At 45.1% G+C, this 25,162-nt stretch overlaps 1 protein-coding gene across 1 annotated transcript in view; it reads left to right on the top strand.

Annotated features, from left to right (window-relative positions):
• Positions 1-16,661: 16,661 nt before the first annotated feature.
• tenm2a (teneurin transmembrane protein 2a) overlaps positions 16,662-25,162 on the top strand; it is a gene marked incomplete at its 5' end in the record, with an annotated part of 299,282 nt that continues 290,781 nt past the window's right edge. Inside the window, 1 exon segment of the mRNA XM_083786230.1 lies at positions 16,662-16,905. Within this exon segment, the coding sequence (XP_083642356.1) occupies positions 16,662-16,905 (244 nt within the window).

The raw sequence follows: 25,162 nt of genomic DNA, 5'->3' as shown, positions 1-25,162 counted from the left end.
AAACTGTCATGATTTAGAAGACATGTAGAATCTGGTCTCAGTCCTACATGGGTTAAGGCCACGATTTCAATATGGTAGGAGTTGGGTATCGCCGTCCAGTAATTATCCTAGACTTATTAAGCCTATGTGTGTGTTATTCTCCCTCCTGCCAAAGCTGGAGTCAGTGCCAGTCATGTGTGACGGACTCGTCCTCCATTGCCATGCCGGCAGATTCATTAGTCTCCCTCCCCGCCAGCAATTATGATGTCAGCCCTGCAGGGGCCCCACCATGCAGAGATTACTGAGAAGTGGCTCATTTGGACCGGTCACGCTGAAGTTAGTTCGGTAACACTTTCCATGAAGTCCATGCATGTCTAGAGTGAATTATAATATAAACACATTTATAATTGATTATAATCGGTTTATAAATCTGTCTGATTATAGTTAAGCACTCACGGAGTCGCAATCACGACACATTATACAACATTTTAGATTGACTAATAAGGTATTGCTACGAGTGTATAGCGCAGTCATAAGGTCCATAACAGCAAAAAAAAACTAAAAACTATAACCTTACCTGATTCATAATTTCTGAAGCTATTCAGCTATTTTGTCATAACCTATATCGATACCTGCAGGCCGATTAAAAAAAAAAGGCCTTCTAAAACCATTTGAGCAAAAAACTTGGCCTGCAGCATTTCAGAGAAACATTAGCGGACACGTGTGAGCTTTGAAGCTTCTCAGGGCGTGGCCTGTGATGGAGGAGAATTATAGCTCCGTAGACCCCTTCACACTTTGACATTTCAGCCCGAGGAAGTGACTCCTCGCTGGCATTTTATTCCCTGCCACAGGGCCTCACAGCCTTACAGCTGCTGTCATTTACCCCCGTATGTGTGTTGTGTGTGTGTGTGTGTGTGTGTGTGGTGGGGGGGGGGGTTCAGTTTGGACGTCCTCTCTGCTGTAAAGCTGTAATGAAAAAAACAAATGTTTCACCTCCAAATACCACTTTGGAGCACACATGCACACACACACACACGCACACGCACACGCACACACACACACACACACACACACACACACACACACACACACACACACACACACACAAGCGTGGGCCTGTTGTACAGCGAAAGCCATGCCTAACCTCTCAGTGTGTCACCTCTGTCATAGTGTTAATTAGACAGTGTCAGGGACTGTCCCCCAGTGACATTTATTGCACATTTGAATATTTTACCCCAGACAGATGGTAAGAATGTCAAAGCGTGACACTGAGTTATTAAGCCCTAGCCCTCTCCCTCAGCGACAGAACGCTAGGGCTTGTCAGCACTCGATTGTTTTATTAACTGGGCTGGCAGAGTTTAGCCCGGCGCGCTCTCTGCATGCAGCCCGTTTCGGGGGCATAGGTGAGCGAGAGGCATCGAGAGAGCGTGGCACACACTCCTCATTATACCAAGGAATCGCCTGCCGTTGGAGCGCACAACTTCTCCACCGCATGCACACACACAAGGACACCCCACCCATGCTAACATGGCTGAACCCGAGTTGTTCCCCTCCCTCACGTCGCTATATTTTATTGCACCGACCGAGATGGATGGATTCCCCTCACTGAATAAAAGAACAGGTTGCCCCGCGCCTCCAAAGAGTCCTCCTCCATTGACATTATCCCTCTGCAGAGCACCACGCATGTACAGGCGTCTACATAATATCACACATGACCTTCATCTTCAATCGGACGCCCGGCCGCATGCAATGTTCTCGTCAGATATGCGTGGCTGCGACGCCCGATCCGCTCTGTCGCCCCCTCGATACACCAGTAATACCACGGACGGTCAAATCCTCTCCTTCTCCATCACCTTTCATCTCTCGCTCTCTCTACTCCGCCTCTCCCACCTTCTGTCATGGACGTAGACAAGAGTCGAACCCAAGTGCAGAGTAACAACAAACAAGTAGTAGATAAGTAGATATCTATAAAGTGTTTAATAAAGAATAAGGCAGATCTTACACGGAAGCAGTATAGGCAGGAATCAGGCATTTGCAGAATGACAATGCAGTCAAAACAGGAATCCACAGACAGGCAACCATGACAACAAACTATGAACTGACAATGAGAGTTTGTGAAGAGTCCAGTTTTATAGTGAGCAGGTTGATTGGCAAAGTGTTCACAGGTGGCTGACGAGGGAGTTGAAGACAGGTGTGTAAATGGGACTGCAGTGTGGTGGAAATGAATGTGGGAGTGGCCATGGTGGAGTCACAGACTGAGGGGGAGAGAGAATGTGACACCTTCTTCCAGCTGCTGTCGCTATGTAAAGCCTCTTCCCGTTACCATTTTTGTTTAGTTATTCCAACCTTTTCCTCCCACCTGCGTCCACACCTCATTCCCACAGCTCATTGTCATCTTGTCCACCACTTCCTCCTGTGAGTATTGAGCTGTATCGTAATTATCCAGCGTGTTTGAACCCTGGCTCCTATACTCCCAAGCTTCATCACGGGAACTGAGAGTTCACAGGAAGCGTGCGTGCGTGCGTGCGCAGTGTGTGTGTCTCTGTGTGTGTAAGCAAGAGTTCACATCCGCCAGTCAATTATTTGCAAGCGTGGGTGTGACCTGTGAGAGTGCACCACCGGCATGGCTATCGCCAATCTGTGTATTTTTGGCACGAGTGTATATACGCCTGCATGCGTCACCCGCACGGCCCAGGACGGACTGGCAAGAGACGCGGTGAGACGAGCGAGCGAGACCTAGTCATCTCTAATCCCTTTGTTTTGAGCCAGATTTTGAAATGCGCAAGGCGTTTGTGAGGCCTGCGGAATGTGGATTTAGGGATTAGTCTAATAAACAGAGGCTCTGTGACACTCTAGCACGCAGCCAGATTACGCAGACAGCCAGGAAGCGACGCATATACACAGTATGAGATGCAAGTGGATCAGAGAGTGGAAGAGATGCAGGTTGACAGGTTGATGAAGATGACAGGTTGAGAGTGGATGACGGTTCTAATCCCTTAACACTAGCACGTCTAAGCGTCTGACCGATTTTGAGATTTTGAAGTGGATTTTCTTTGCCCATGAAGTTCTGAGAAAGTTGACTTTTTCTAAATATTCGTTTCAAATCATCTGTTTTTTTTCTCCATCTGAAACATTTTGTAAATAGGCATACTTACACCTATTATATCTGCTCTTTTTCGCCCCAAATGACCGCCGTCACCCTTTCTCCCCCCCGCAAGCAGTGAAGTTCACACCTCCCTCCCGGCTGGAGACAGGCATTGTTCAAGGGTATTCAATATAGTGCTCACACCGTCACTATAATTATATTTTGGACAACTGAAATGACAGGGTGGGAGAGGTGTGAAGAGCATTAGAAGAGATGCAGGGAGAGAGAGTGGCCAATGGAATTGCACGAAAAACACGGTCATCCTGACCGTTAGCCGTCAGAGTAGTAAGTTAATTGAGTTCAGACATGCTAGTGTTAACTCATTCGATGCCAGAGCGTCTTTTGATCCTTTGGCCCTCGGCGCCGAGATCGTCTTGTGATGTCCTTTTTGAGGGCCTCTCCTATGTCCAGCTTTTAGTGTGTGTGTGTAAACACAAACATTGCGTAACAACAACACAAACATTGAAGACGAAGGTGAGGAGGCAAATTCTGATTGGCTATACTGCATCCCTGTGGTGGTGTGGAACGTGTGTGTGTGGAATATGAAGTCGGTGGGGCGAACGGATTACAGACGTACTGTACGTACAGTACACACCTATACGTACACACAGTTCCATAGCGCTGTTCTGCACCCGTCTCTATCCTTACTTCTGTTCTGCACCCGTCTCTATCCTTACTTCTGTTCTGCACCCGTCTCTATCCTTACTTCTGTTCTGCACCCGTCTCTATCCTTACTTCTGTTCTGCACCCGTCTCTATCCTTACTTCTGTTCTGCACCCGTCTCTATCCTTACTTCTGTTCTGCACCCGTCTCTATCCTTACTTCTGTTCTGCACCCGTCTCTATCCTTACTTCTGTTCTGCACCCGTCTCTATCCTTACTTCTGTTCTGCACCCGTCTCTATCCTTACTTCTGTCGGTTCCCGTGCGACAGAAGTAAACAGGGAAAGTCAGCTGGGTTTATGATGTCTATGGGAACGGATTCCAGATAATCACTGCGTTTACTTATTTACATAATATCTTTCCAGTAAACAAGTTTCATACGTATGCAATGCATTTGCTTAATAGTTAGGCCTACTGTATCGATTTCAAATCATTGAATGGTATCGTGTTGCCATAATGAAACAATACATTCCATCGTATCACTGTTAAAGTGCATGGTTACACCCCTAGTCTTTAGCCCTGCATCTCCCTGGCCTCCTAGTCCTGGTCCTGACCACGTTGACGAGAACTCCCAAGGATCTGTCTGTCCGTCGCACGCCGACCGCCGCTACGCAGTAAGCCATTGAGAAGTGAGTGTGAATATTTGCGTCTTCGGGGAGAAGTCAGTGTTTGTCAGTAATAGTGGGAGGTGTGTGATGGAAGGAGTGATGAAATGTCTCAAGCTGTGAGAGTGTGTCTCGGCTGTTGGCCCACTGATTGCTTGGATCCAAAATGGACGACAGTTTCCAGCTGAACTCGAGCCATTCGAGCCGGCCCCAGCCAGCCTTCCGCCCCTCTGTGTGTGTGTGTGTGTGTGTGTGTGTGTGTGTGTGTGTGTGTGTGTGTGTGTGTGTGTGTGTGTGACTGTGCGTGTGTGTGCATGCTGCTCTCTCTGTGCCATCCCAGAGAGCAGACATGATTAATGAGTCTTGCCTGGAAGAAGAGCCTCTCAGTTAGACCTCAGTCCAAGAAACACAAGGAATGCGTGTGTGTGTGTGTGTGTGTGTGTGTGTGTGTGTGTGTGTGTGTGTGTGTGTGTGTGTGTGTGTGTGTGTGTGTGTGTGTGTGTGTGTGTGTGTGTGTGTGTGTGTGTGTGTGTGTGTGTGTGTGTGTGTGTGCGTGCGTGCGTGCGTGCGTGCGTGCGTGCGTGCGTGCGTGCGTGCGTGCGTGCGTGCGTGCGTGCGTGTCTGTCATTGGTGCTCTGGTAGATATATATGCAAATTGTGCTGTTCTTCTTACACACATGTATGTACACATATATGTACAAAGTATGTGTGCCCATGTCTGTTAGGTTGTTTACTTCCTGTTTGTTTGTTTACCTCCTTCATTTTTTGGGTCAAACAAGTGCATGTCCGTCTGCACGCACGCACGCACGCACGCACACACACACACACACACACACACATACACACACACACACACACACACACACTCACACATGCACGTGTGAGCGCGGGTGTGCACACAGTGCCCTTCCCTGTGGAGCTGTTTTCTGTGTCATCATGTCCAGGTGTGCTGCAGGTGGACTTTCTATTGTCACTTGATTGTGATTGGTGATTGACAGTCAACTAGTATTATAGGGTCATTCCTACTATTCGGTGCCATTTCAGCCTATCGTAACTTTTTCATTATTTTCTGAAAGAGGGCACATGTTCAGCTGTCAGAAATGTAAACATCCATTGACACTGTAAACAGGGGGGGGGAGACAAATGTTGGACATAACAGGGGATACATGTTATGCTAAAGATGGCCATTACTCCTCATGTAATGGTATCACATTGTGAACACAGAAACATTTGTGAAATTTGACTGAGGGACTGCCATTGGACGTTTTTGAATTTTAGTTTTTTCATGGCATTTGAAAGCAGGGAATCATAACTTCAAATTGACATATTGGTTGTTCAGTTTGACCCACCAGTTTTGGAGATATGGCTTGAGAAACAGATTGAGAAAACAGGCTTGAAAAGTTCACTTCAGAATTATGAAAATGTATAAATTGTCTCTATATTTTAACCCTAGAACACTAAACATATTTTTTGTCACACCATCACTAAACACGGGTATATTTTACCCAATATAAAATATTCCATAAAAATGTTTTCTCATCAAGATATATTGCAGTACAGCAATACATGGCAACTTGAGGTACTCATCTTTAACATTTCATCATGACTTTTTCACAAAAATTGCATACATTTATGGGTAAACCATGTTTACCCTAACCCCATAGACATGAGTTTTTCAGAAAACCGTCAGGATTTAGAAGACTTGCAGAGATTTGTAGAATCTGTTCTCTGGTCTTAATGGGTCTAGCTGTGTCTCTGGCTAACTTCAAGTGATCCTTGAATGCTCGTTCCTCTGAAGTTGATCAGGTACAGTATAGAACCGTGAATCACATTATTGTTGCTCGTTAAGCACTGGATGTCATTAGCTTATGAATTGGCTGTGAATTCTAGTTATAATGCAACCTAAAATGTCATTTGAAAGTTCCTTTTGTGTCGTAGTCACTCGCTGCAGAGGACAGACCGTTATCTGCGTTAAATGTCACGTCTCTGTAACGTTCTAAATGAATTCCCCACCCTCGTGTCATATTACAATTGAACGCTTCATTCTGCCAGGACTGCATGGTCATTTCAGGGTCGCATGCATGTTCTCCTTCACAAAACCCTGTGTGTGTGTGTGTGTGTGTGCGTGCACACAAAATGTACATACAGTATAGCCTATAATGGCTGAAGTGGTTAATGTATATTTTGTTATAATGATATTCAAAATCTACAAAGTAACTAAAGTTTTGGGAATTGGAAATACTCCAGTAAAATAAAAGTAGGCTACCTCAAAATGTTACTCACGTACAGTACTTGAGTAAATGTACTTTAGTTACTTTCCACCACTGCACACAGGAGCGTACTGCATGTGCACTGCACGAACGTAACAAACCCAACGCACGTCGACAGCTGCTGTTGGTGTTAACATTACTTGCTGCGATTGGCCATGCTTGTTTTACAGAGCAGTGTTGATTTTGACATCAAATTTAGATTTTAAAAAAATGTCATTTCGTTTTAGTCTTGTGAGCTTGTAGATCTGCTATTTTCAGCATGCAAACAAGTGTAAAATTACTTAAACTGGATCTCTTGTCCACTAGTCCCTTCCTAACATTTTAGTCTAGTTTTTATACTGACGTAATTGTCAGTATATTTAGTCTTAGTTTTAGTCATCATAGCTTAGTTTTCATTTAGTTTCCATTTCGTTTAAGTCAGTGACAAAAGGTAATCGATGAACATTTTTCGTCATAGTATTAGTCGACACATTCAACAGTGAATTGTGATAAAGCTTGTGCTCATATGATACCCTCAGGAGACCCCTTCCATCCACTCTTCTCCTCAACGATCCCCGTGGGTTTCTTTCTGTGAAAGCAAAGGCCTGGAATTCAAGGTTATCCGCGCAACGAACTGAGTAAACAACTTAATTTGAGCCAGCAACACTGCGAGGAGGAGAAAATTGAAGCCAATATCATTCCATCACTGGCGTTATGCATGTACTGGACCGGTGACATTACCATGCCCTCACTCTATTAAAAAAAAAAAAAAAAAAAAAAAGAATACTCGGAAACAAAATTCTGAAAAGCTAACCTTCTGACAAATATTTTATTATATTTAATAACCACCCCCCCACCCCCCATTTTACATTCTTCCAAACATAATGATTTATGTTATGTCACAATTCAACTTTAATAATACTAATACTAATAATAATAATCTTTATTTATATAGCAACTTTTGTACATAAATGCAGCTCAAAGTGCTTTACAGAGCATGCAGAACAAAAAAAATAAAAACATAAACAAATTAAAACACCATTAAAACAGACAGGCAGTTAAAACAATAAATATACAACATTTCTCTCCCGATTTTTTCGGTCGATTTGACATATGGCTCAAGTGCGTACAGTCAGAACTGTAGGAGGAGTAGCAAATAAAAAAAAGGTTACTCTAGAGGATGAATATAATAAGAAAGTGTTACAATTACTATAGTCTGGGCAACCACACTGTTTACGTCACCATGCACAGTCAATGGACCTCGCGGTGAGCGCACCTCCCCGATACCGTTGCTAAAGCAGGACAAACATGTCCTATACCATCTGCGATCCTCCATGTTGTGTCATGTCGGAGTTTTTCCGACAGAGGAATAGAAGTATTCATATCAACAACATCCATACAATAACAACGCCATGGTGAAACGTTGCTTTTGGGCGTCCTGCAACAGTGCTTCATATAGGTACCCAGAACGTTTGGGGCATTTTCTTGTTATTTCTTTTCCCGTGGGTGGGCACTACTGCGCACATGCACATGCCAATGTTTACAATAACGGAGGTGGAGGAGGCAGCAGCAGCGGTGGCGAAACGATTGGGTCACTCGTTCACCCTCCCTGCTACTAAATCATACTATTAACGTCACACACGCACGCACGCACGCACGCACGCACGCACACACACACACACACACACACACACTTTTGACTGCAACAAATAGCATAAAAGCGATATATGCTCCACTCTATGACAGCTGCTGGCGGGGTCTGCTGGGGAAATTGGACAGGGGCAATTCTGCAAAAAAAGTCATTATAAATATGAGCAGGAAAATGTACTTAACATTTTTGACGCTCGTTAAGCCTCAGATGTCGGTAGATTATGAATTGGCAATTCATTACATTATGTGACTTAAACTTTAATTCGTAAGTTATTTTCGTAGTCTCTGGATGTCAGGAGGACAGGCCCGTTATCTGCACCAAAATGTCACCTGTGTAATTTTCTAAATGAATTCTCCACCCTTCTATCATATTCCAATTAAATGTTCCATTCTGCCAGGATTTCATGGTCGTGACTCGGTTGCACGCATGTCTCCTTTGTCCTTCACAGAGCCCTCCTCTTCCTCTCTAAACAGCAAGAAAAATGACTTGCAGTTGTGCATAGTGTGTGTGTGTGTGTGTGTGTGTGTGTGTGTGCGTGTGTGTGTGTGTGTGTGTGTGTGTGTGTGTGTGTGTGCGTGCGTGCGCGTCTGTGCAAGCGTGCATGTGCGTTGTGTATTTTGAAAGAGCCATGTATTATCAATCAGGCTGACAATGAACGATTGTATCTTTGATAAATTGGATAATGTCTCTTATTGGGATGATGAGGGGAGGAAGGGTGTTTTGTCACCACGATAATTACCCGCTGCGTGCGTGCGTGCATGCGTGCGTGGATGCGTGCGTGCGTGTGTGTGTGTGTGCGTGTTCAGCATGCCTCTGACCTTGACTCGCACACCTGTGTGGGTGGGCTGTGATTGATATGCATTCTGGATCCTGGGTGGGATCGACCCCCCAACCCCACCCCCGCCACCCCCTCTCCATTTGATCAATCTATCTCTCATTCGGTGTCCTTTCTCCTTCCCTGCTCGACACCTACACTATCGCTGCTCTGCATAACACACACACACACACACACACACACACACACACACACACACACACACACACACTCCCAGGGACCAGCTGGGTGCCTTGTGGGACCTCGCCAGTGCCGTTTCGCACTTCCGCATCTGAGGTCATTCCGTATTTCACACAGACGTGCTTATACTTCCTACACACGGTAAAACAAAAACAGTGTTTATTCAACTCCGACGGCATGCGAACGAACGGATCCCGTTTGTTCACTCTTTCTCCCTCTCTGAGTTAATATAACACAACCATTATTCTGTGTACACGCAAACCCCCCAACCACACTGCACAACATGCTGTATACCCTGATCCTATAACCACACTGCACAGCATGCTGTATACCCTGATCCTATAACCACACTGCACAGCATGCTGTATACCCTGATCCTATAACCACACTGCACAGCATGCTGTATACCCTGATCCTATAACCACACTGCACAGCATGCTGTATACCCTGATCCTATAACCACACTGCACAGCATGCTGTATACCCTGATCCTATAACCACACTGCACAGCATGCTGTATACCCTGATCCTATAACCACACTGACTGCACAGCATGCTGTATACCCTGATCCTATAACCACACTGCACAACATGCTGTAGTGTATACCCTGATCCTATAACCACACTGCACAGCATGCTGTATACCCTGATCCTATAACCACACTGCACAGCATGCTGTATACCCTGATCCTATAACCACACTGACTGCACAGCATGCTGTATACCCTGATCCTATAACCACACTGACTGCACAGCATGCTGTATACCCTGATCCTAAAACCACACTGCACAGCATGCTGTATACCCTGATCCTATAACCACACTGACTGCACAGCATGCTGTATACCCTGATCCTATAACCACACTGACTGCACAGCATGCTGTATACCCTGATCCTATAACCACACTGCACAGCATGCTGTATACCCTGATCCTATAACCACACTGCACAACATGCTGTAGTGTATACCCTGATCCTTGTTGTTTTGTTATCGTGAGGACATTGTGTCCCGTTGTGTTACAGACCAGAACACCGTCACGCACCATGCACGCATGCACGCACGCACAAGGGCAATAAGGAGTTGAGACTATAGTTGTGAGTAATTAGTTGCGAGTATAGTTGCAACTGGTGTGGTTTGGGCTTAAAAGCCAAACCGAAATGTAATTTGTGTGCATTATGGTCCCGCGTTCAATGCCAAAAACACAATTAAAACCGTTGATTGCAATTATCAGTGCACAGACGATTAATCGCCAAGTGAAACTTCACGATGGCGACAGTCCCCACCGAAGGCCTCTCCTCTCCCGTCCTCAGAAGGTACAAACACATTAAGGTTGAACTGCTAATAGCCTCTGTGATGGATGCCAGTGCATAATGAGCACTTTATGAGTCTTAATACCTACTGTTAATCAATGGACATAGCAGGGGCACTTTTCAATACCACCTCCTAAGCATTTTACAATGGCTCCATATTAAACGGATGGACTGTGTCCTCTCGCTCCCCCCCCCCCCTGTCTCTCTTTCTCCCCATTGTTGCTCAGTCCCAGCGTGTAATTAGGCATCCGGGCACATTAGGAAACTATAATGACACCCCTTTGTGAGTGTCTTTGTGTCCGCGATATATTTGCATGTGTGGCTAACTGTTAAGTTACATTATTGTGATGGGCGACTCGGGCGCGAGTCATTCAAGAGATATCCAAGGGGGGGATCATAGCCAAACATAGCCTGAATAACACACTGAATAATGAACATTTCAGACTGAAATCCCTTCCCACGGCAGCCGTTTCTGCGATGGGTGTTGCCAATGCGGCAGTCTTCGGCGATTTGGTTCACACCGGACCGATCCAAATAGTACAGTAAAGGTCAATGTGGCTGACCCCGGTTGCTAACCAAACAAACGCGGTCAACGAGCTCTACTAACATGTCAAATAAATCACACCCTCGTGAAGTGAGTGGCGCTCTTATCATCGTACATCATCGTACATCGTCTCACTCCCCAGCCAATCTGAATTTGCGTCCTTGCACCTTCGTCTTCAACGTTTGTGTTTGCGCAATGTTTGTGTTTACGCAAACACTCAAAGCTGGCCATTCATTGTCAATGGCATTCAATGTTTGTGTTGGGACAATGTTTGTGTTTACACACACCCTCATGGCTGGACATAGGAGGGGTTAGTTCTACCTCAAAATTACTTACTTGTACTTATACACCACTGTGGACGGTGGTATTATACAGCGTGTGGTGCCGTACACACTGAGATGGACGTGTCGCGCAGTGCTCCGGGTGGATGTGCATACAGTATGTGTAACACTGACACATAAATGTGTGAAATAATGTATTTCCTGTCCTTGTATGAGTATTGAAAGAAAAGGAAACATATAGCCTACTGGCAAATACAATTATATACTGTGTACTCTGTGCACATCAAAAAGCAAGTGATTAGAAAACAACCTGTTGATATGTCTTCGTTTATATTCCTGAACCGATTATATGAAAAAGGTCTCAATTGTTCAGAAATAATGTTTGTTACGAGCTGGTCCAGCCGGCTCCATTCACTGCCATGTATTCATTGGACTTCTGGTGTGAGTTTTGGCTCCCATGAAAATGTCCATGAAAGTGTCATGGCGCAGCCCAGTCATGTGAACATTTCCTTTCCTTCTCTAAGCTTCCTTGGGAGCTTCCAGGAAGTGAGGTGCCAGGAACCTATAAAGGTACAGGAAGTGAGGCGGCGAGCCAGCATGGGTTCCATTTTGGGGCAGTTAGAAGAGTGTTTGGTGTGGTTGTTTGTCAAACACACTCTTTTCAAGCCAATACTAAAAGCAAAACTCTGAACTGAACTCAAACCGATAGGCAGTTTGACAGAATAACTTTGTTTAGGGGAAGAGAGAAAGTTTGGTCGGACATTTTCTGAAGCTTTGAGCTCTAAACAAACACTAAAGAGTTTGTAAACAAAGGAACCAGCTGAGGACTCCTGACATGAAGGTTGGGTGAGGAGGATACTTTTTCTTTTTTTAGGTGAGCAATGCATTGCCTTTATGTTTTATAACTTTATTAGAGAAAGGAGAAGTTCTACAACGCTTGGTTTAATTGGATTACTTTGGGATACTTGACTCTGGGACACCTTTAAAGTGACATTTACATTTTGAAATTATATTGATTGAACAATTGTAGGCCTATTATTTTTGAAACAAAAGTCACAAAAAAGTTTGTGTTTTCCTTTTTGCTCTACAATACAGTTCGTTTCCAGTTTACAGATTTACTATCACAACACAGGTACAGGACCTTTATTCATTTACTTTATTTTATATAACTTTATGGTTCTGATTGTTATATATCAGTGGTTTTCAACCAGTGGTCCTTGAGGGGGTTCCAGGTGGTTTAAATCAGGGTTTTTTGGCTGGGGACCCCCGGACATGCTTTGGCCATGTCTCGCGACCCCCGCCTTGCCCACTCCCCACCACCAATACAAATTGATAGCCCCTTTCGGGACCCTCTGTTACCTTTTCTGAAGTTTGGACGCGGCACCTTTGGGTCCCGGCAAATTGCGGCTATGTTATATGTATGGATGGACGGACGTGGTGCATGTGCAGTGCTGTGGTGTGGTATGGTCATGGCTGCAGCTAGCCCCTAGTTTTATGTAGGGTCCCTGCTCATAACTATATTTTCGTATGGGAATTCTGGAACGCGGACATACATATTCTCTCTAAGCTCGTATCTGCGGCGTTTGACGGCCTTTTTTTGTTTGAGTTATTCTGAATTCGTGAACTTTAAGTACCTATACATTCCGCTGCGAATATCTCCTGTGGCGCGGAAGCCGTTAAGTATTTTTAATCTTTGTTTGACCGATTTGGTCGCTTTATTTCTTGTGCGGCTACGTCCCTGCCTCTGATCTGCTCTGTCATAGCTATAGCGCCACTAGCTAGCCAGATAGGCGGTACAATGAGGTGTCAATAAACAAGGAAGGAAGAGAAGAATCAAAGCGACCAAATCGGTCAAACAAAGATTAAAAATACTTAAACGGCTTCCGCGCCACAGGAGATATTCGCAAAATGTCGTCAAAGAGCGCAGACAGGCCATAAACACGTTGTTTATGTTTTATGTATGTCTGCGTACCAGGTGGCATGGTACTGCTGGAACAGGACCCCATGCTCTGCGTCGTCAAAAAGTCAGAAACTTCAGTGGCATTGGGTCCAGCTTGGAGGGCTAGGCTGCAGCTAGCCCTACAAGTCAGAACCCAATGGTACTGAAGTTTCTGACATTTTGGAGATCCAACCATGGGGTCCTATTCCACCTCTACCCTGCCACTAGCCGCAATTTGCAACTCTAGATTTTTTTATAATGGGATGAATCTAGAGTTGCAACAAGCTCCATCCACTTCCTATTCATCATTTTTGGTTTGTGATCTGCTTGTCTTAAATGACGTTAAACTCACCAACATTGCAGCTGCAGTCCAAGCTTGAATTATCCTCTTTCAATCTGCCGAGCTTATTTTTCATAAAAATCCACCGTAGAGATGTTATGAGCTACTTTCTGTCAAGACATCCTCAGCAAATGATTATTTTTAAGTGTTGCAGTTGGAAGCACTCGTTTCTGTTAACGGGTCGCGCTGCTGCCTCCTGCATTATGTGCAAATTCGAAACGGGTTGAACGCAGGGCCGTTCAGTGACGTACGACGAGTGCTTCCAAACTCCAACACTTAGAAAAATAATCACTTGCAGAGGATGTCTTGACATAAAGTAGCTCATAACATCTCTACGGTGGATTTTTATGAAAAACAAGCTTGGCAGATTGAAAGAGGATAATTCAAGCTTGGACTGCAGCTGCAATGTTGGTGAGTTTAACGTCATTTAAGACAAGCAGATCACAAACCAAAAATGGATGGAGCTTGTTGCAACTCTAGATTCAACCCATTGTTGCGAATGCAGTGAGCCACTTACTATGAGACCCTGCTGCTCATGTCTGTGTGTGTGTGTCTGTCTGTCCCGCTGTGACACCACCCGCCCGCCACCAGAGGGCGCAGCTGTAGCACACACACACACACACACACAGGGCGCAGCTGTAGCACACACACACACACACACACACACACACACACACACACACACACACACACACACACACACACACACACAACCACACACACACGAGCTGCGTTCGCTTCCCGCGTTTGCGCGTCTTACTTGTAAAAAAAATCTAGAGTTGCAAATTGCGGCTACCCTGCCACCTGGTACGCACACATAAATAAACATAAATACGTCGGATACGTCCTGTCTGCGCTGTTTGAGGGCTTTTGTTCGTTTTGAGGGCTTCTGAATGTGTGAACTATAAGTACCTATAAATACCGCTGCGAATTCTCCTGTGCAGGGAAGCCGGTAAGTATTTTTAATCTTTGTTTGACCGATTTGGTTGCTTTGATTCTTCTATTCCTTCCTTGGCACAAGCCAACCCCGCAGCGGGAGGCGGTACAATTGGATGTCAATAAACAAGGCAGGAAGAGAAGAATCAAAGCGACCAAATCGGTCAAACAAAGATAAAAAATACTTAACGGCTTCCGCGGCACAGGAGAATTCGCAGCGGTATATTTATAGGTACTTATAGTTCACACATTCAGAATAACTCAAACGAAAAGAAGCCCTCAAACGGCGCAGACAGGACGTATCCGACGATATTTATGTCCGCGTTCTAACATTTACATACGAAAACACAGTTACGCACAGGGACCCCGCGGGTAGCCCGGTTCGGCACAAAATGGATTGGGCTGACCCGCGGGGTTCCGAGAGGGGCTAGACTGCAGCACACTTTGAACTGTTAGACCTCACGGAAGAAAGCAGGGCTGACCTATTTATACTTCCATAAACATGTGGCAGAAGAAGCATATCTGCGCCGCAAGCATTTGATGTCAATTACTGTTAGTATAGTGGTATTGGTGTACTTTGATCTTTTTCTGCGCTAATGTTAATGCATGACTTGAGGCCCCACGGCTCTGGTATATACATATCATGATATATTAGCATCCTACTCGTGTACTGTGTGTGTGTGTGTGTGTGTCTGTGTGTGTATATATATATATATATATATATATATATATATATGATTTTAAGTGGGATACTGAAAAAAATCTGTGTCAGTTTCAGCGCAGTAGTTTAGGTAGGAACCTGAGTCGTTAGTTTCTGGCTGGACATATTTGCGGTGCACACACACACACACACACACACACACACACACACACACACACACACACACTGCATCCCGGTTTAGCCAATGAGAAAGCCAACTAGAGGACTTGTGTGTGTGTGTGTGTGTGTGTGTGTGTGTTATCATGCGTGTTTGTGTGCATGCACGCATGGATGAACAAATGTGTAGGCGTATGTGTGTGCATGTGTGTATTGTCATTCATCTTTGTGTGAGCATGTGTGCATGCATGCACAAACGTGTGTGCGTGTACACACACACACACACACACACACACACACACACACACACACACACACACACACACACACACACACACACACGCATGCCTGGGTGTGTTTGATTATCCCTCACAGCCTCTGAGGGAGTGGGATTCATTCTCACTTTGATAATGAGTCTGAGACCAACAATGCCCTCAAGTCATTTCTCCTCTTCTCCCATCCTTCCTGTCGTGTTCCACTGCCTCTCCTCCTCTCCTCGTTCACTCCTGGCCTCCTTCCTCCACTCTCCCGCTCTCCATCAATCCGACTATCCTTCATTCTCTTTCATCCTTGCAGTCTCTTAATCTTGTGTCAATTATTTTCTTGCGTGCGCTTCCATGCCTGTGTGTGTGTGTGTGTGTGTGTGTTTGTGTGTGTGTGTGTGTGTGTGTGCGTGTGTGCATGTGTGCGTGTGTGTGTGCGTGCGTGCGTGCGTGCGCTAACAACCACGTTAGCGAGCGATGGCTGTTGTTTTGAAGTAATTGTCTGCTTTTTTTTTTCCTGTTGTGAATCCAAACGCTGGCCTGCTGGTCATTTGTCATCGGGCACGGGTCGATCGGTCAGCCATCTATCAGGGCCTGCAGGGCTCTGGCAGGTCTGTCAATCTGTGTCGATAACGGCTCTCTTCACGTGTGACCGTGCATGCCTGGCTGGCTGCTTCCACCGCCCTCCTGCCTCATACCCAACGTTCCCCCCCGGGAATCGCAAGCAGAGCAAGAACAGTGACTCACAGAACTTGAATCCATTAATTGTGTACTAACCTCTCTCTCTTTTCTCTTACAGGTGACAGAAGAAGGGTATAGCCTGTCATTGCAGAGCTGTCCGGCAGGTGTCCCTGACTCTGCTTCCAGCTCTCCTCCACCCCCCGTCCCTCCCTCCCTCCCTCCCCCCCCTACAACGCCAGCATCATGGACCCGATTCAGGACGGAATAATAAGGCACCACCACCGCTCCCTGAGCCGCGGCCACTGCTCCGAGGAGCCCCTCCCCCGCGACCAGTGCCGCGTCGTCGTGCCAACCCAGAAGTCCTACAGCTCCAGCGAGACCCTCAAGGCCTTCGACCACCACCAGGAGCAGAGGCTGCACTACGCCGGCTGCACCACCATGTCCGACCTGGTGCATCCTCGCGAGGCCGACGGATACTCCAGACAAGGTGATGGGCGGCAATGTCTGAAAAGTTTTGTCCGCGACGCAAGCATCTTAACAGTTTAGCAAATCACAGATTGGGACGTGGCCAAACGACAGTTTTCAGTCACACGCACACACACACACACATGCACATCTCAGAGCAAAGTTACAAAGTTGGGCTGTACAAACAAACCTTGTTATCGCTAAATGTATACAAAAAAAACCAACTTCACATCAAGTTAACAATTAAGCAATAAGCCACGAGAGGTCTCAGGTTACCGGGTATTTTACACTGCCTGGGAGCGTAGGCAGACCCGAGGCGCAGCCGAGGGTCTTCTACCTCCCAGGCAGTGTAAAATATCCGGTAAGCTGGGGTCTCGAGTGGCTTATTGCTTTTCTAAAACGGTTACAAACATATAGCAATATTAACCTAATAAAACTATTGAATTCACAAAAGTAGCTACGCTTTGCGCCACCAGAGCGAGCAACATCATTTCCTTGTTGTGCTCGGCAAGTAGGCTGACGGGAGAATAGCGCTTGATGATTTTACGGGGCTGCCTGGAGCCACACATTCACAGTCATATGAGCCGGGCGGTGCTTAGACGCCCGCACGGCATGTGTTTGTAAAGCAATCAAGTGCTCCCCTTCCCCAGTTCAGCTACAAGGCTGCAGGATGATACAAAGTGATTGAAGCAGTGGGTTATCGGTGAAATTTACACTGGTCACGTGACGGTAACCAGCCAATCACAATGAAGTATTGGGACTACCCGTTTTAGAAAGTTGATTTTTGCATAGCTGTTAATCACTGTTAGAGTCTAGACAGGCTACAAAGAAAGCCTTGACTAGCCAATCAACGCACCAGGGCAACTCTGGTAAACACTGCTAAATGTGCCCTCTGTATACACTGCAGAGAATCAGCCTGCTTTAGCTTTGCGCCAGTAGTGAAATAAAATGGTATCCTAGAATTCAAGCTACTGCACGGTCAGCTACCGTGCACTGCACTGCACGGTCATTCCACGGGACTTCAAGTAAACACTCGTGGAAAGTACTGTAACTAAGTGCATTTACGTAAGAACTGTACTTAAGAATAAGTTTGAGGTATTTCTACTTTACTTGCAGTATTTCCAATTACCAATACTACTATATCTCAGTAGTTATGTAAAACATAAACATAAAAATACTATATATATATATATATAACTATTTATATTTTGGCCATTTTGAAATTAGCAGATCTACAAGCTCACAATGCGCCACCAAGCATTGTGAGCTTGTCAATCTGCTATTTTCCAAAGATTAGTATACTGTATACATTTGAAATTGGACATTCTGCATAATGAGTACTTTTACTTTTTGTACGTTAAGTACATTTTTATGTCGATACTTTAAAATGGACTTTTACTCGAGTACATTTTGAATTCCGGACTTTCCCGACTGGCATGAATTAGGTCCTAATTTCTCAATAAATGGCAGCAGTAAAAGGGTTAAAGAGCATCACATTGATGCTGCAGGGGTACATTACTGTACTGTGTCTCCTCCATGTTAAAGAGCATCACATTGATGCTGCAGGGGTACATTACTACACTGTGTCTCCTCCATGTTAAAGAGCATCACATTGATGCTGCAGGGGTACATTACTATACTGTGTCTCCTCCATGTTAAAGAGCATCACATTGATGCTGCAGGGGTACATTACTGTACTGTGTCTCCATGTTAAAGAGCATCACGTTGATGCTGCAGGGGTACATTACTACACTGTGTCTCCTCCATGTTAAAGAGCATCACATTGATGCTGCAGGGGTACATTACTGTACTGTGTCTCCTCCATGTTAAAGAGCGTCACATTGATGCTGCAGGGGTACATTACTATACTGTGTCTCCTCCATGTTAACCCTTGGCCTACAATTCACGGAAAAAACGGAATTAATCGAAAAATCTAAACCTCCCGTTAACGGAAAAAACGGAATGACAATCAATATCAGTTATCGCGGGGTCAAAAGAGCAAAAATTTATATTTTTTCGCTAATATCACTAATGTTGGATGTAATTTACCAAAAAACGGCCGAAATCCGCGTGATCGTGCGCTATCGTGCACGCGCGCCGTCTCTATGTGCGTCGGTGTAAAAAATGTGATATTTTGCGATCTTTTGGGGTTGATTTGAGGTTAATTTGACTTAGTTATGAAAAATATAGCATTAGCTTAGCAATCCGGACCAGCCAAACTATTGACTAGGGTCAAACTACTACAGGATGTTGTTGATCGTTCAACCGGAAGTGACTTAGGAAGATCCGTCTATTTTAGCCAAAATCAGCATAATGATGCTTTCCCGCCATCTGGTGGCGAATCGAGAGAATACATTTGCTATGAATGAACAAAAAAAGACATCTCTTCAATCCACCAGATCTTTCTTGTATGTTAAAACGATGAATTAAAAATATGCCAATTTGTTACCCAAACAAAAAAATTGGTCCTGGCATTCCAAGGGTTAAAGAGCATCACATTGATGCTGCAGGGGTACATTACTGTACTGTGTCTCCATGTTAAAGAGCGTCACATTGATGCTGCAGGGGTACATTACTATACTGTGTCTCCTCCATGTTAAAGAGCATCACATTGATGCTGCAGGGGTACATTACTGTACTGTGTCTCCTCCATGTTAAAGAGCATCACATTGATGCTGCAGGGGTACATTACTATACTGTGTCTCCTCCATGTTAAAGAGCATCACATTGATGCTGCAGGGGTACATTACTGTACTGTGTCTCCTCCATGTTAAAGAGCGTCACATTGATGCTGCAGGGGTACATTACTGTACTGTGTCTCCTCCATGTTAAAGAGCATCACATTGATGCTGCAGGGGTACATTACTGTACTGTGTCTCCTCCATGTTAAAGAGCATCACATTGATGCTGCAGGGGTACATTACTACACTGTGTCTCCTCCATGTTAAAGAGCATCACATTGATGCTGCAGGGGTACATTACTGTACTGTGTCTCCTCCATGTTAAAGAGCATCACATTGATGCTGCAGGGGTACATTACTATACTGTGTCTCCTCCATGTTAAAGAGCATCACATTGATGCTGCAGGGGTACATTACTGTACTGTGTCTCCTCCATGTTAAAGAGCATCACATTGATGCTGCAGGGGTACATTACTGTACTGTGTCTCCTCCATGTTAAAGAGCATCACATTGATGCTGCAGGGGTACATTACTACACTGTGTCTCCTCCATGTTAAAGAGCATCACATTGATGCTGCAGGGGTACATTACTACACTGTGTCTCCTCCATGTTAAAGAGCATCACATTGATGCTGCAGGGGTACATTACTACACTGTGTCTCCTCCATGTTAAAGAGCATCACATTGGTGCTGCAGGGGTACATTACTGTACTGTGTCTCCTCCATGTTAAAGAGCGTCACATTGATGCTGCAGGGGTACATTACTGTACTGTGTCTCCATGTTAAAGAGCATCACATTGATGCTGCAGGGGTACATTACTACACTGTGTCTCCTCCATGTTAAAGAGCATCACATTGATGCTGCAGGGGTACATTACTACACTGTGCCTCCTCCATGTTAAAGAGCATCACATTGATGCTGCAGGGGTACATTACTATACTGTGTCTCCTCCATGTTAAAGAGCATCACATTGATGCTGCAGGGGTACATTACTGTACTGTGTCTCCTCCATGTTAAAGAGCATCACATTGATGCTGCAGGGGTACATTACTACACTGTGCCTCCTCCATGTTAAAGAGCATCACATTGATGCTGCAGGGGTACATTACTACACTGTGTCTCCTCCATGTTAAAGAGCATCACATTGGTGCTGCAGGGGTACATTACTACACTGTGTCTCCTCCATGTTAAAGAGCGTCACATTGATGCTGCAGGGGTACATTACTACACTGTGTCTCCTCCATGTTAAAGAGCATCACATTGATGCTGCAGGGGTACATTACTGTACTGTGTCTCCTCCATGTTAAAGAGCATCACATTGATGCTGCAGGGGTACATTACTACACTGTGTCTCCTCCATGTTAAAGAGCATCACATTGATGCTGCAGGGGTACATTACTATACTGTGTCTCCTCCATGTTAAAGAGCATCACATTGATGATGCAGGGGTACATTACTGTACTGTGTCTCCTCCATGTTAAAGAGCATCACATTGATGCTGCAGGGGTACATTACTGTACTGTGTCTCCTCCATGTTAAAGAGCATCACATTGATGCTGCAGGGGTACATTACTGTACTGTGTCTCCTCCATGTTAAAGAGCATCACATTGATGCTGCAGGGGTACATTACTGTACTGTGTCTCCTCCATGTTAAAGAGCATCACATTGATGCTGCAGGGGTACATTACTATACTGTGTCTCCTCCATGTTAAAGAGCATCACATTGATGCTGCAGGGGTACATTACTATACTGTGTCTCCTCCATGTTAAAGAGCATCACGTTGATGCTGCAGGGGTACATTACTACACTGTGTCTCCTCCATGTTAAAGAGCATCACATTGATGCTGCAGGGGTACATTACTACACTGTGTCTCCTCCATGTTAAAGAGCATCACATTGATGCTGCAGGGGTACATTACTACACTGTGTCTCCTCCATGTTAAAGAGCATCACATTGGTGCTGCAGGGGTACATTACTGTACTGTGTCTCCTCCATGTTAAAGAGCGTCACATTGATGCTGCAGGGGTACATTACTGTACTGTGTCTCCATGTTAAAGAGCATCACATTGATGCTGCAGGGGTACATTACTACACTGTGTCTCCTCCATGTTAAAGAGCATCACATTGATGCTGCAGGGGTACATTACTACACTGTGCCTCCTCCATGTTAAAGAGCATAACATTGATGCTGCAGGGGTACATTACTATACTGTGTCTCCTCCATGTTAAAGAGCATCACATTGATGCTGCAGGGGTACATTACTGTACTGTGTCTCCTCCATGTTAAAGAGCATCACATTGATGCTGCAGGGGTACATTACTACACTGTGCCTCCTCCATGTTAAAGAGCATCACATTGATGCTGCAGGGGTACATTACTACACTGTGTCTCCTCCATGTTAAAGAGCATCACATTGGTGCTGCAGGGGTACATTACTACACTGTGTCTCCTCCATGTTAAAGAGCGTCACATTGATGCTGCAGGGGTACATTACTACACTGTGTCTCCTCCATGTTAAAGAGCATCACATTGATGCTGCAGGGGTACATTACTATACTGTGTCTCCTCCATGTTAAAGAGCATCACATTGATGCTGCAGGGGTACATTACTGTACTGTGTCTCCTCCATGTTAAAGAGCGTCACATTGATGCTGCAGGGGTACATTACTACACTGTGTCTCCTCCATGTTAAAGAGCGTCACATTGATGCTGCAGGGGTACATTACTATACTGTGTCTCCTCCATGTTAAAGAGCATCACATTGATGCTGCAGGGGTACATTACTACACTGTGTCTCCTCCATGTTAAAGAGCATCACATTGATGCTGCAGGGGTACATTACTACACTGTGTCTCCTCCATGTTAAAGAGCATCACATTGGTGCTGCAGGGGTACATTACTGTACTGTGTCTCCTCCATGTTAAAGAGCGTCACATTGATGCTGCAGGGGTACATTACTATACTGTGTCTCCTCCATGTTAAAGAGCATCACATTGATGCTGCAGGGGTACATTACTACACTGTGTCTCCTCCATGTTAAAGAGCATCACATTGGTGCTGCAGGGGTACATTACTGTACTGTGTCTCCTCCATGTTAAAGAGCGTCACATTGATGCTGCAGGGGTACATTACTACACTGTGTCTCCTCCATGTTAAAGAGCATCACATTGATGCTGCAGGGGTACATTACTATACTGTGTCTCCTCCATGTTAAAGAGCATCACATTGATGCTGCAGGGGTACATTACTACACTGTGTCTCCTCCATGTTAAAGAGCATCACATTGATGCTGCAGGGGTACATTACTACACTGTGTCTCCTCCATGTTAAAGAGCATCACATTGATGCTGCAGGGGTACATTACTGTACTGTGTCTCCTCCATGTTAAAGAGCATCACATTGATGCTGCAGGGGTACATTACTATACTGTGTCTCCTCTTTATATAATATAATAGTATTATTAGCACTGGTAAGACTGTCATGATGAACTTCACTGTTCCCTAGTGAGCGAGTCAGCTGATACTGATAGGTCATTCCTAAAGGGTGGGGCATCTTTCAGACGTGTGTGTGTGTGTGTGTGTGTGTGTGTGTGTGCACGTGTGCGCGCGCGTGTGTGTGCGTGTGTGCATGCGCGTGGACACATGCATTATACTGCAGGGGGACACGGAACAGCCAGTATTGCAGTATTGATCCCTGGCTGGTGAAAGGAGTCAGATTCAATGGGATTGATCGGTGCTAAGCTCTGTTTTCTCTGCCTCACGGACATAGTAGCAGTAAATGACAAGACGGCTCCAAGGCTTAGAATAGAATGGAAATGCTTTTAAAAAAGAAAAACGAGCCCACTTTTCCCACTTGTTCTGAACGCCCTTGGTTGCTTAGATACCTGTAGAATTAACACTTGAAATCGCCTGCGCCTTTATGGTGAGAATGGGCTGTGATTTAGTCGGTGCATAGAAAATTGCGTGGCTGATTACAAGCGCTGCTGATTCAATCAGCAGGTCGTCGGTTGATTACAGCTGCGTGAGCTAATGCGATGCTTACTGTCTGACAAAACGCTTTTTAGAACAACTCAATGGTAGCATTGTGAAAGAATAGAAAAAGGAACATACTGTCCAGTGCTTTCTTTAGAGGAATAGAATGTGTCGAAAGGATATGAGGGCGGATTGAAAGGCTCAGTGGGTGTCGTGTATTGTGTTAAGACACCACACCGCACCGACCTCACACCGAACTATGTGACTGGTCGATACCGGAGTCCCCTCTTGGCCAATCAGGGCGCTCCGCAACGTCTTGGAGCCACAGATGCATGGTGGGAAGTGTGGCCACAGGAGACCGACGGTATGGAGGCACCATATGGACTGTCACACCGCGGGGACCTAGTGAGAGAGCGAAGGAGGGAGGGAATCAGAGAGACACAGGAGACCGACTGTCACACCGCGGGGACCTAGTGAGAGAGCGAAGGAGGGAGGGAATCAGAGACACAGGAGACCGACTGTCGCAACGCAGGGACCTAGTGAGAGAGTGAAGGAAGGAGGGAATCAGAGAGACAAAAAACAGTCACAGACGAGAGAGAGCGATTAGAGAGAAGAGAGGGAGAGCAGAAATGATTGAGGAGCCAGACAGTGTTGATTTCGTAAAAGAAAAATGGATGAAAAATGTTTGTCGACTACACCTTTTTTCACTGACGGAAACTAAATGGAAACTAAATGAAAACGAAGCTATGATGACTAAAACTAAGACCTAAAATGTTAGGAAGGGACTATAGTGGATAAGAGATCCAGTACCTAACCTACCTAAGTAAAAGTCATTTTACACTTGGTTGCATGCTGAAATCCGCTCTAAAAAACTAAATAAAACTAAAGCAAAATAAAAAAATCCCCAAACTATTATTATAACCTTGGTGAGTATATAATAGTCTTTCAACAGTTATCCTTAGCAAGCGTCTGTCACAAGCTCGAATAAAGCACTTAGCCGTTTACGTCCGTGCATGAGTATACCGTAGTCAAAATGTCAGCAACAGACAAACAGTGCATGTTGTCATCAGACGTACTGCCTCTAACCGTCTTAATGGGCTAAAATCAATGGCCTTTCCGCAACTCTCAAACGGGAACGACTAGAGCACATTGCACGCCTACGCAGTATCACTCGCTCTCGCTATGGCAAAATGACACTCATCGCTCCCTCAATCGTCACTTCACATTGCTGCCATCCGGAGCGAGATACAGGACTTTAAAATGAAGAAGGGTTCGGTTTTTTAGCAGGACTTTTGTCTGCCCTTGCAGCATTAAACAAACTGCCTCGCTGATGATGATGATGATGATGATGATGATGTGTGCAGGGATGTGTGGAATAATTTATGGAGATGCTATGTCTTGTATTGTCTTCGCCTGCACAGCTGCTCTGTTTCATAAGTCAGTGTGTTTCTGGGTAGAACTGGCTGTGAAAACAAAAATCTCCCTCTGGAACAGTCAAGTCTAATCTAATAATGCGGGTCAAGCTTGGGTTTTTTTCCTTGTCCTTGACATTGTTTGTGCCAATTAGAAATAGATTCTAGAGAATGAGCGAATTTGGGATTGCAACAATGTTCTCCTTTGAA

The sequence above is a fragment of the Protomyctophum parallelum genome, assembly GCF_964188405.1.
Source record: "Protomyctophum parallelum genome assembly, chromosome: 16".
NCBI classification, from domain to species: Eukaryota; Metazoa; Chordata; class Actinopteri; order Myctophiformes; family Myctophidae; genus Protomyctophum; species Protomyctophum parallelum.
This window is presented reverse-complemented; position numbering and strand designations above follow the sequence as displayed.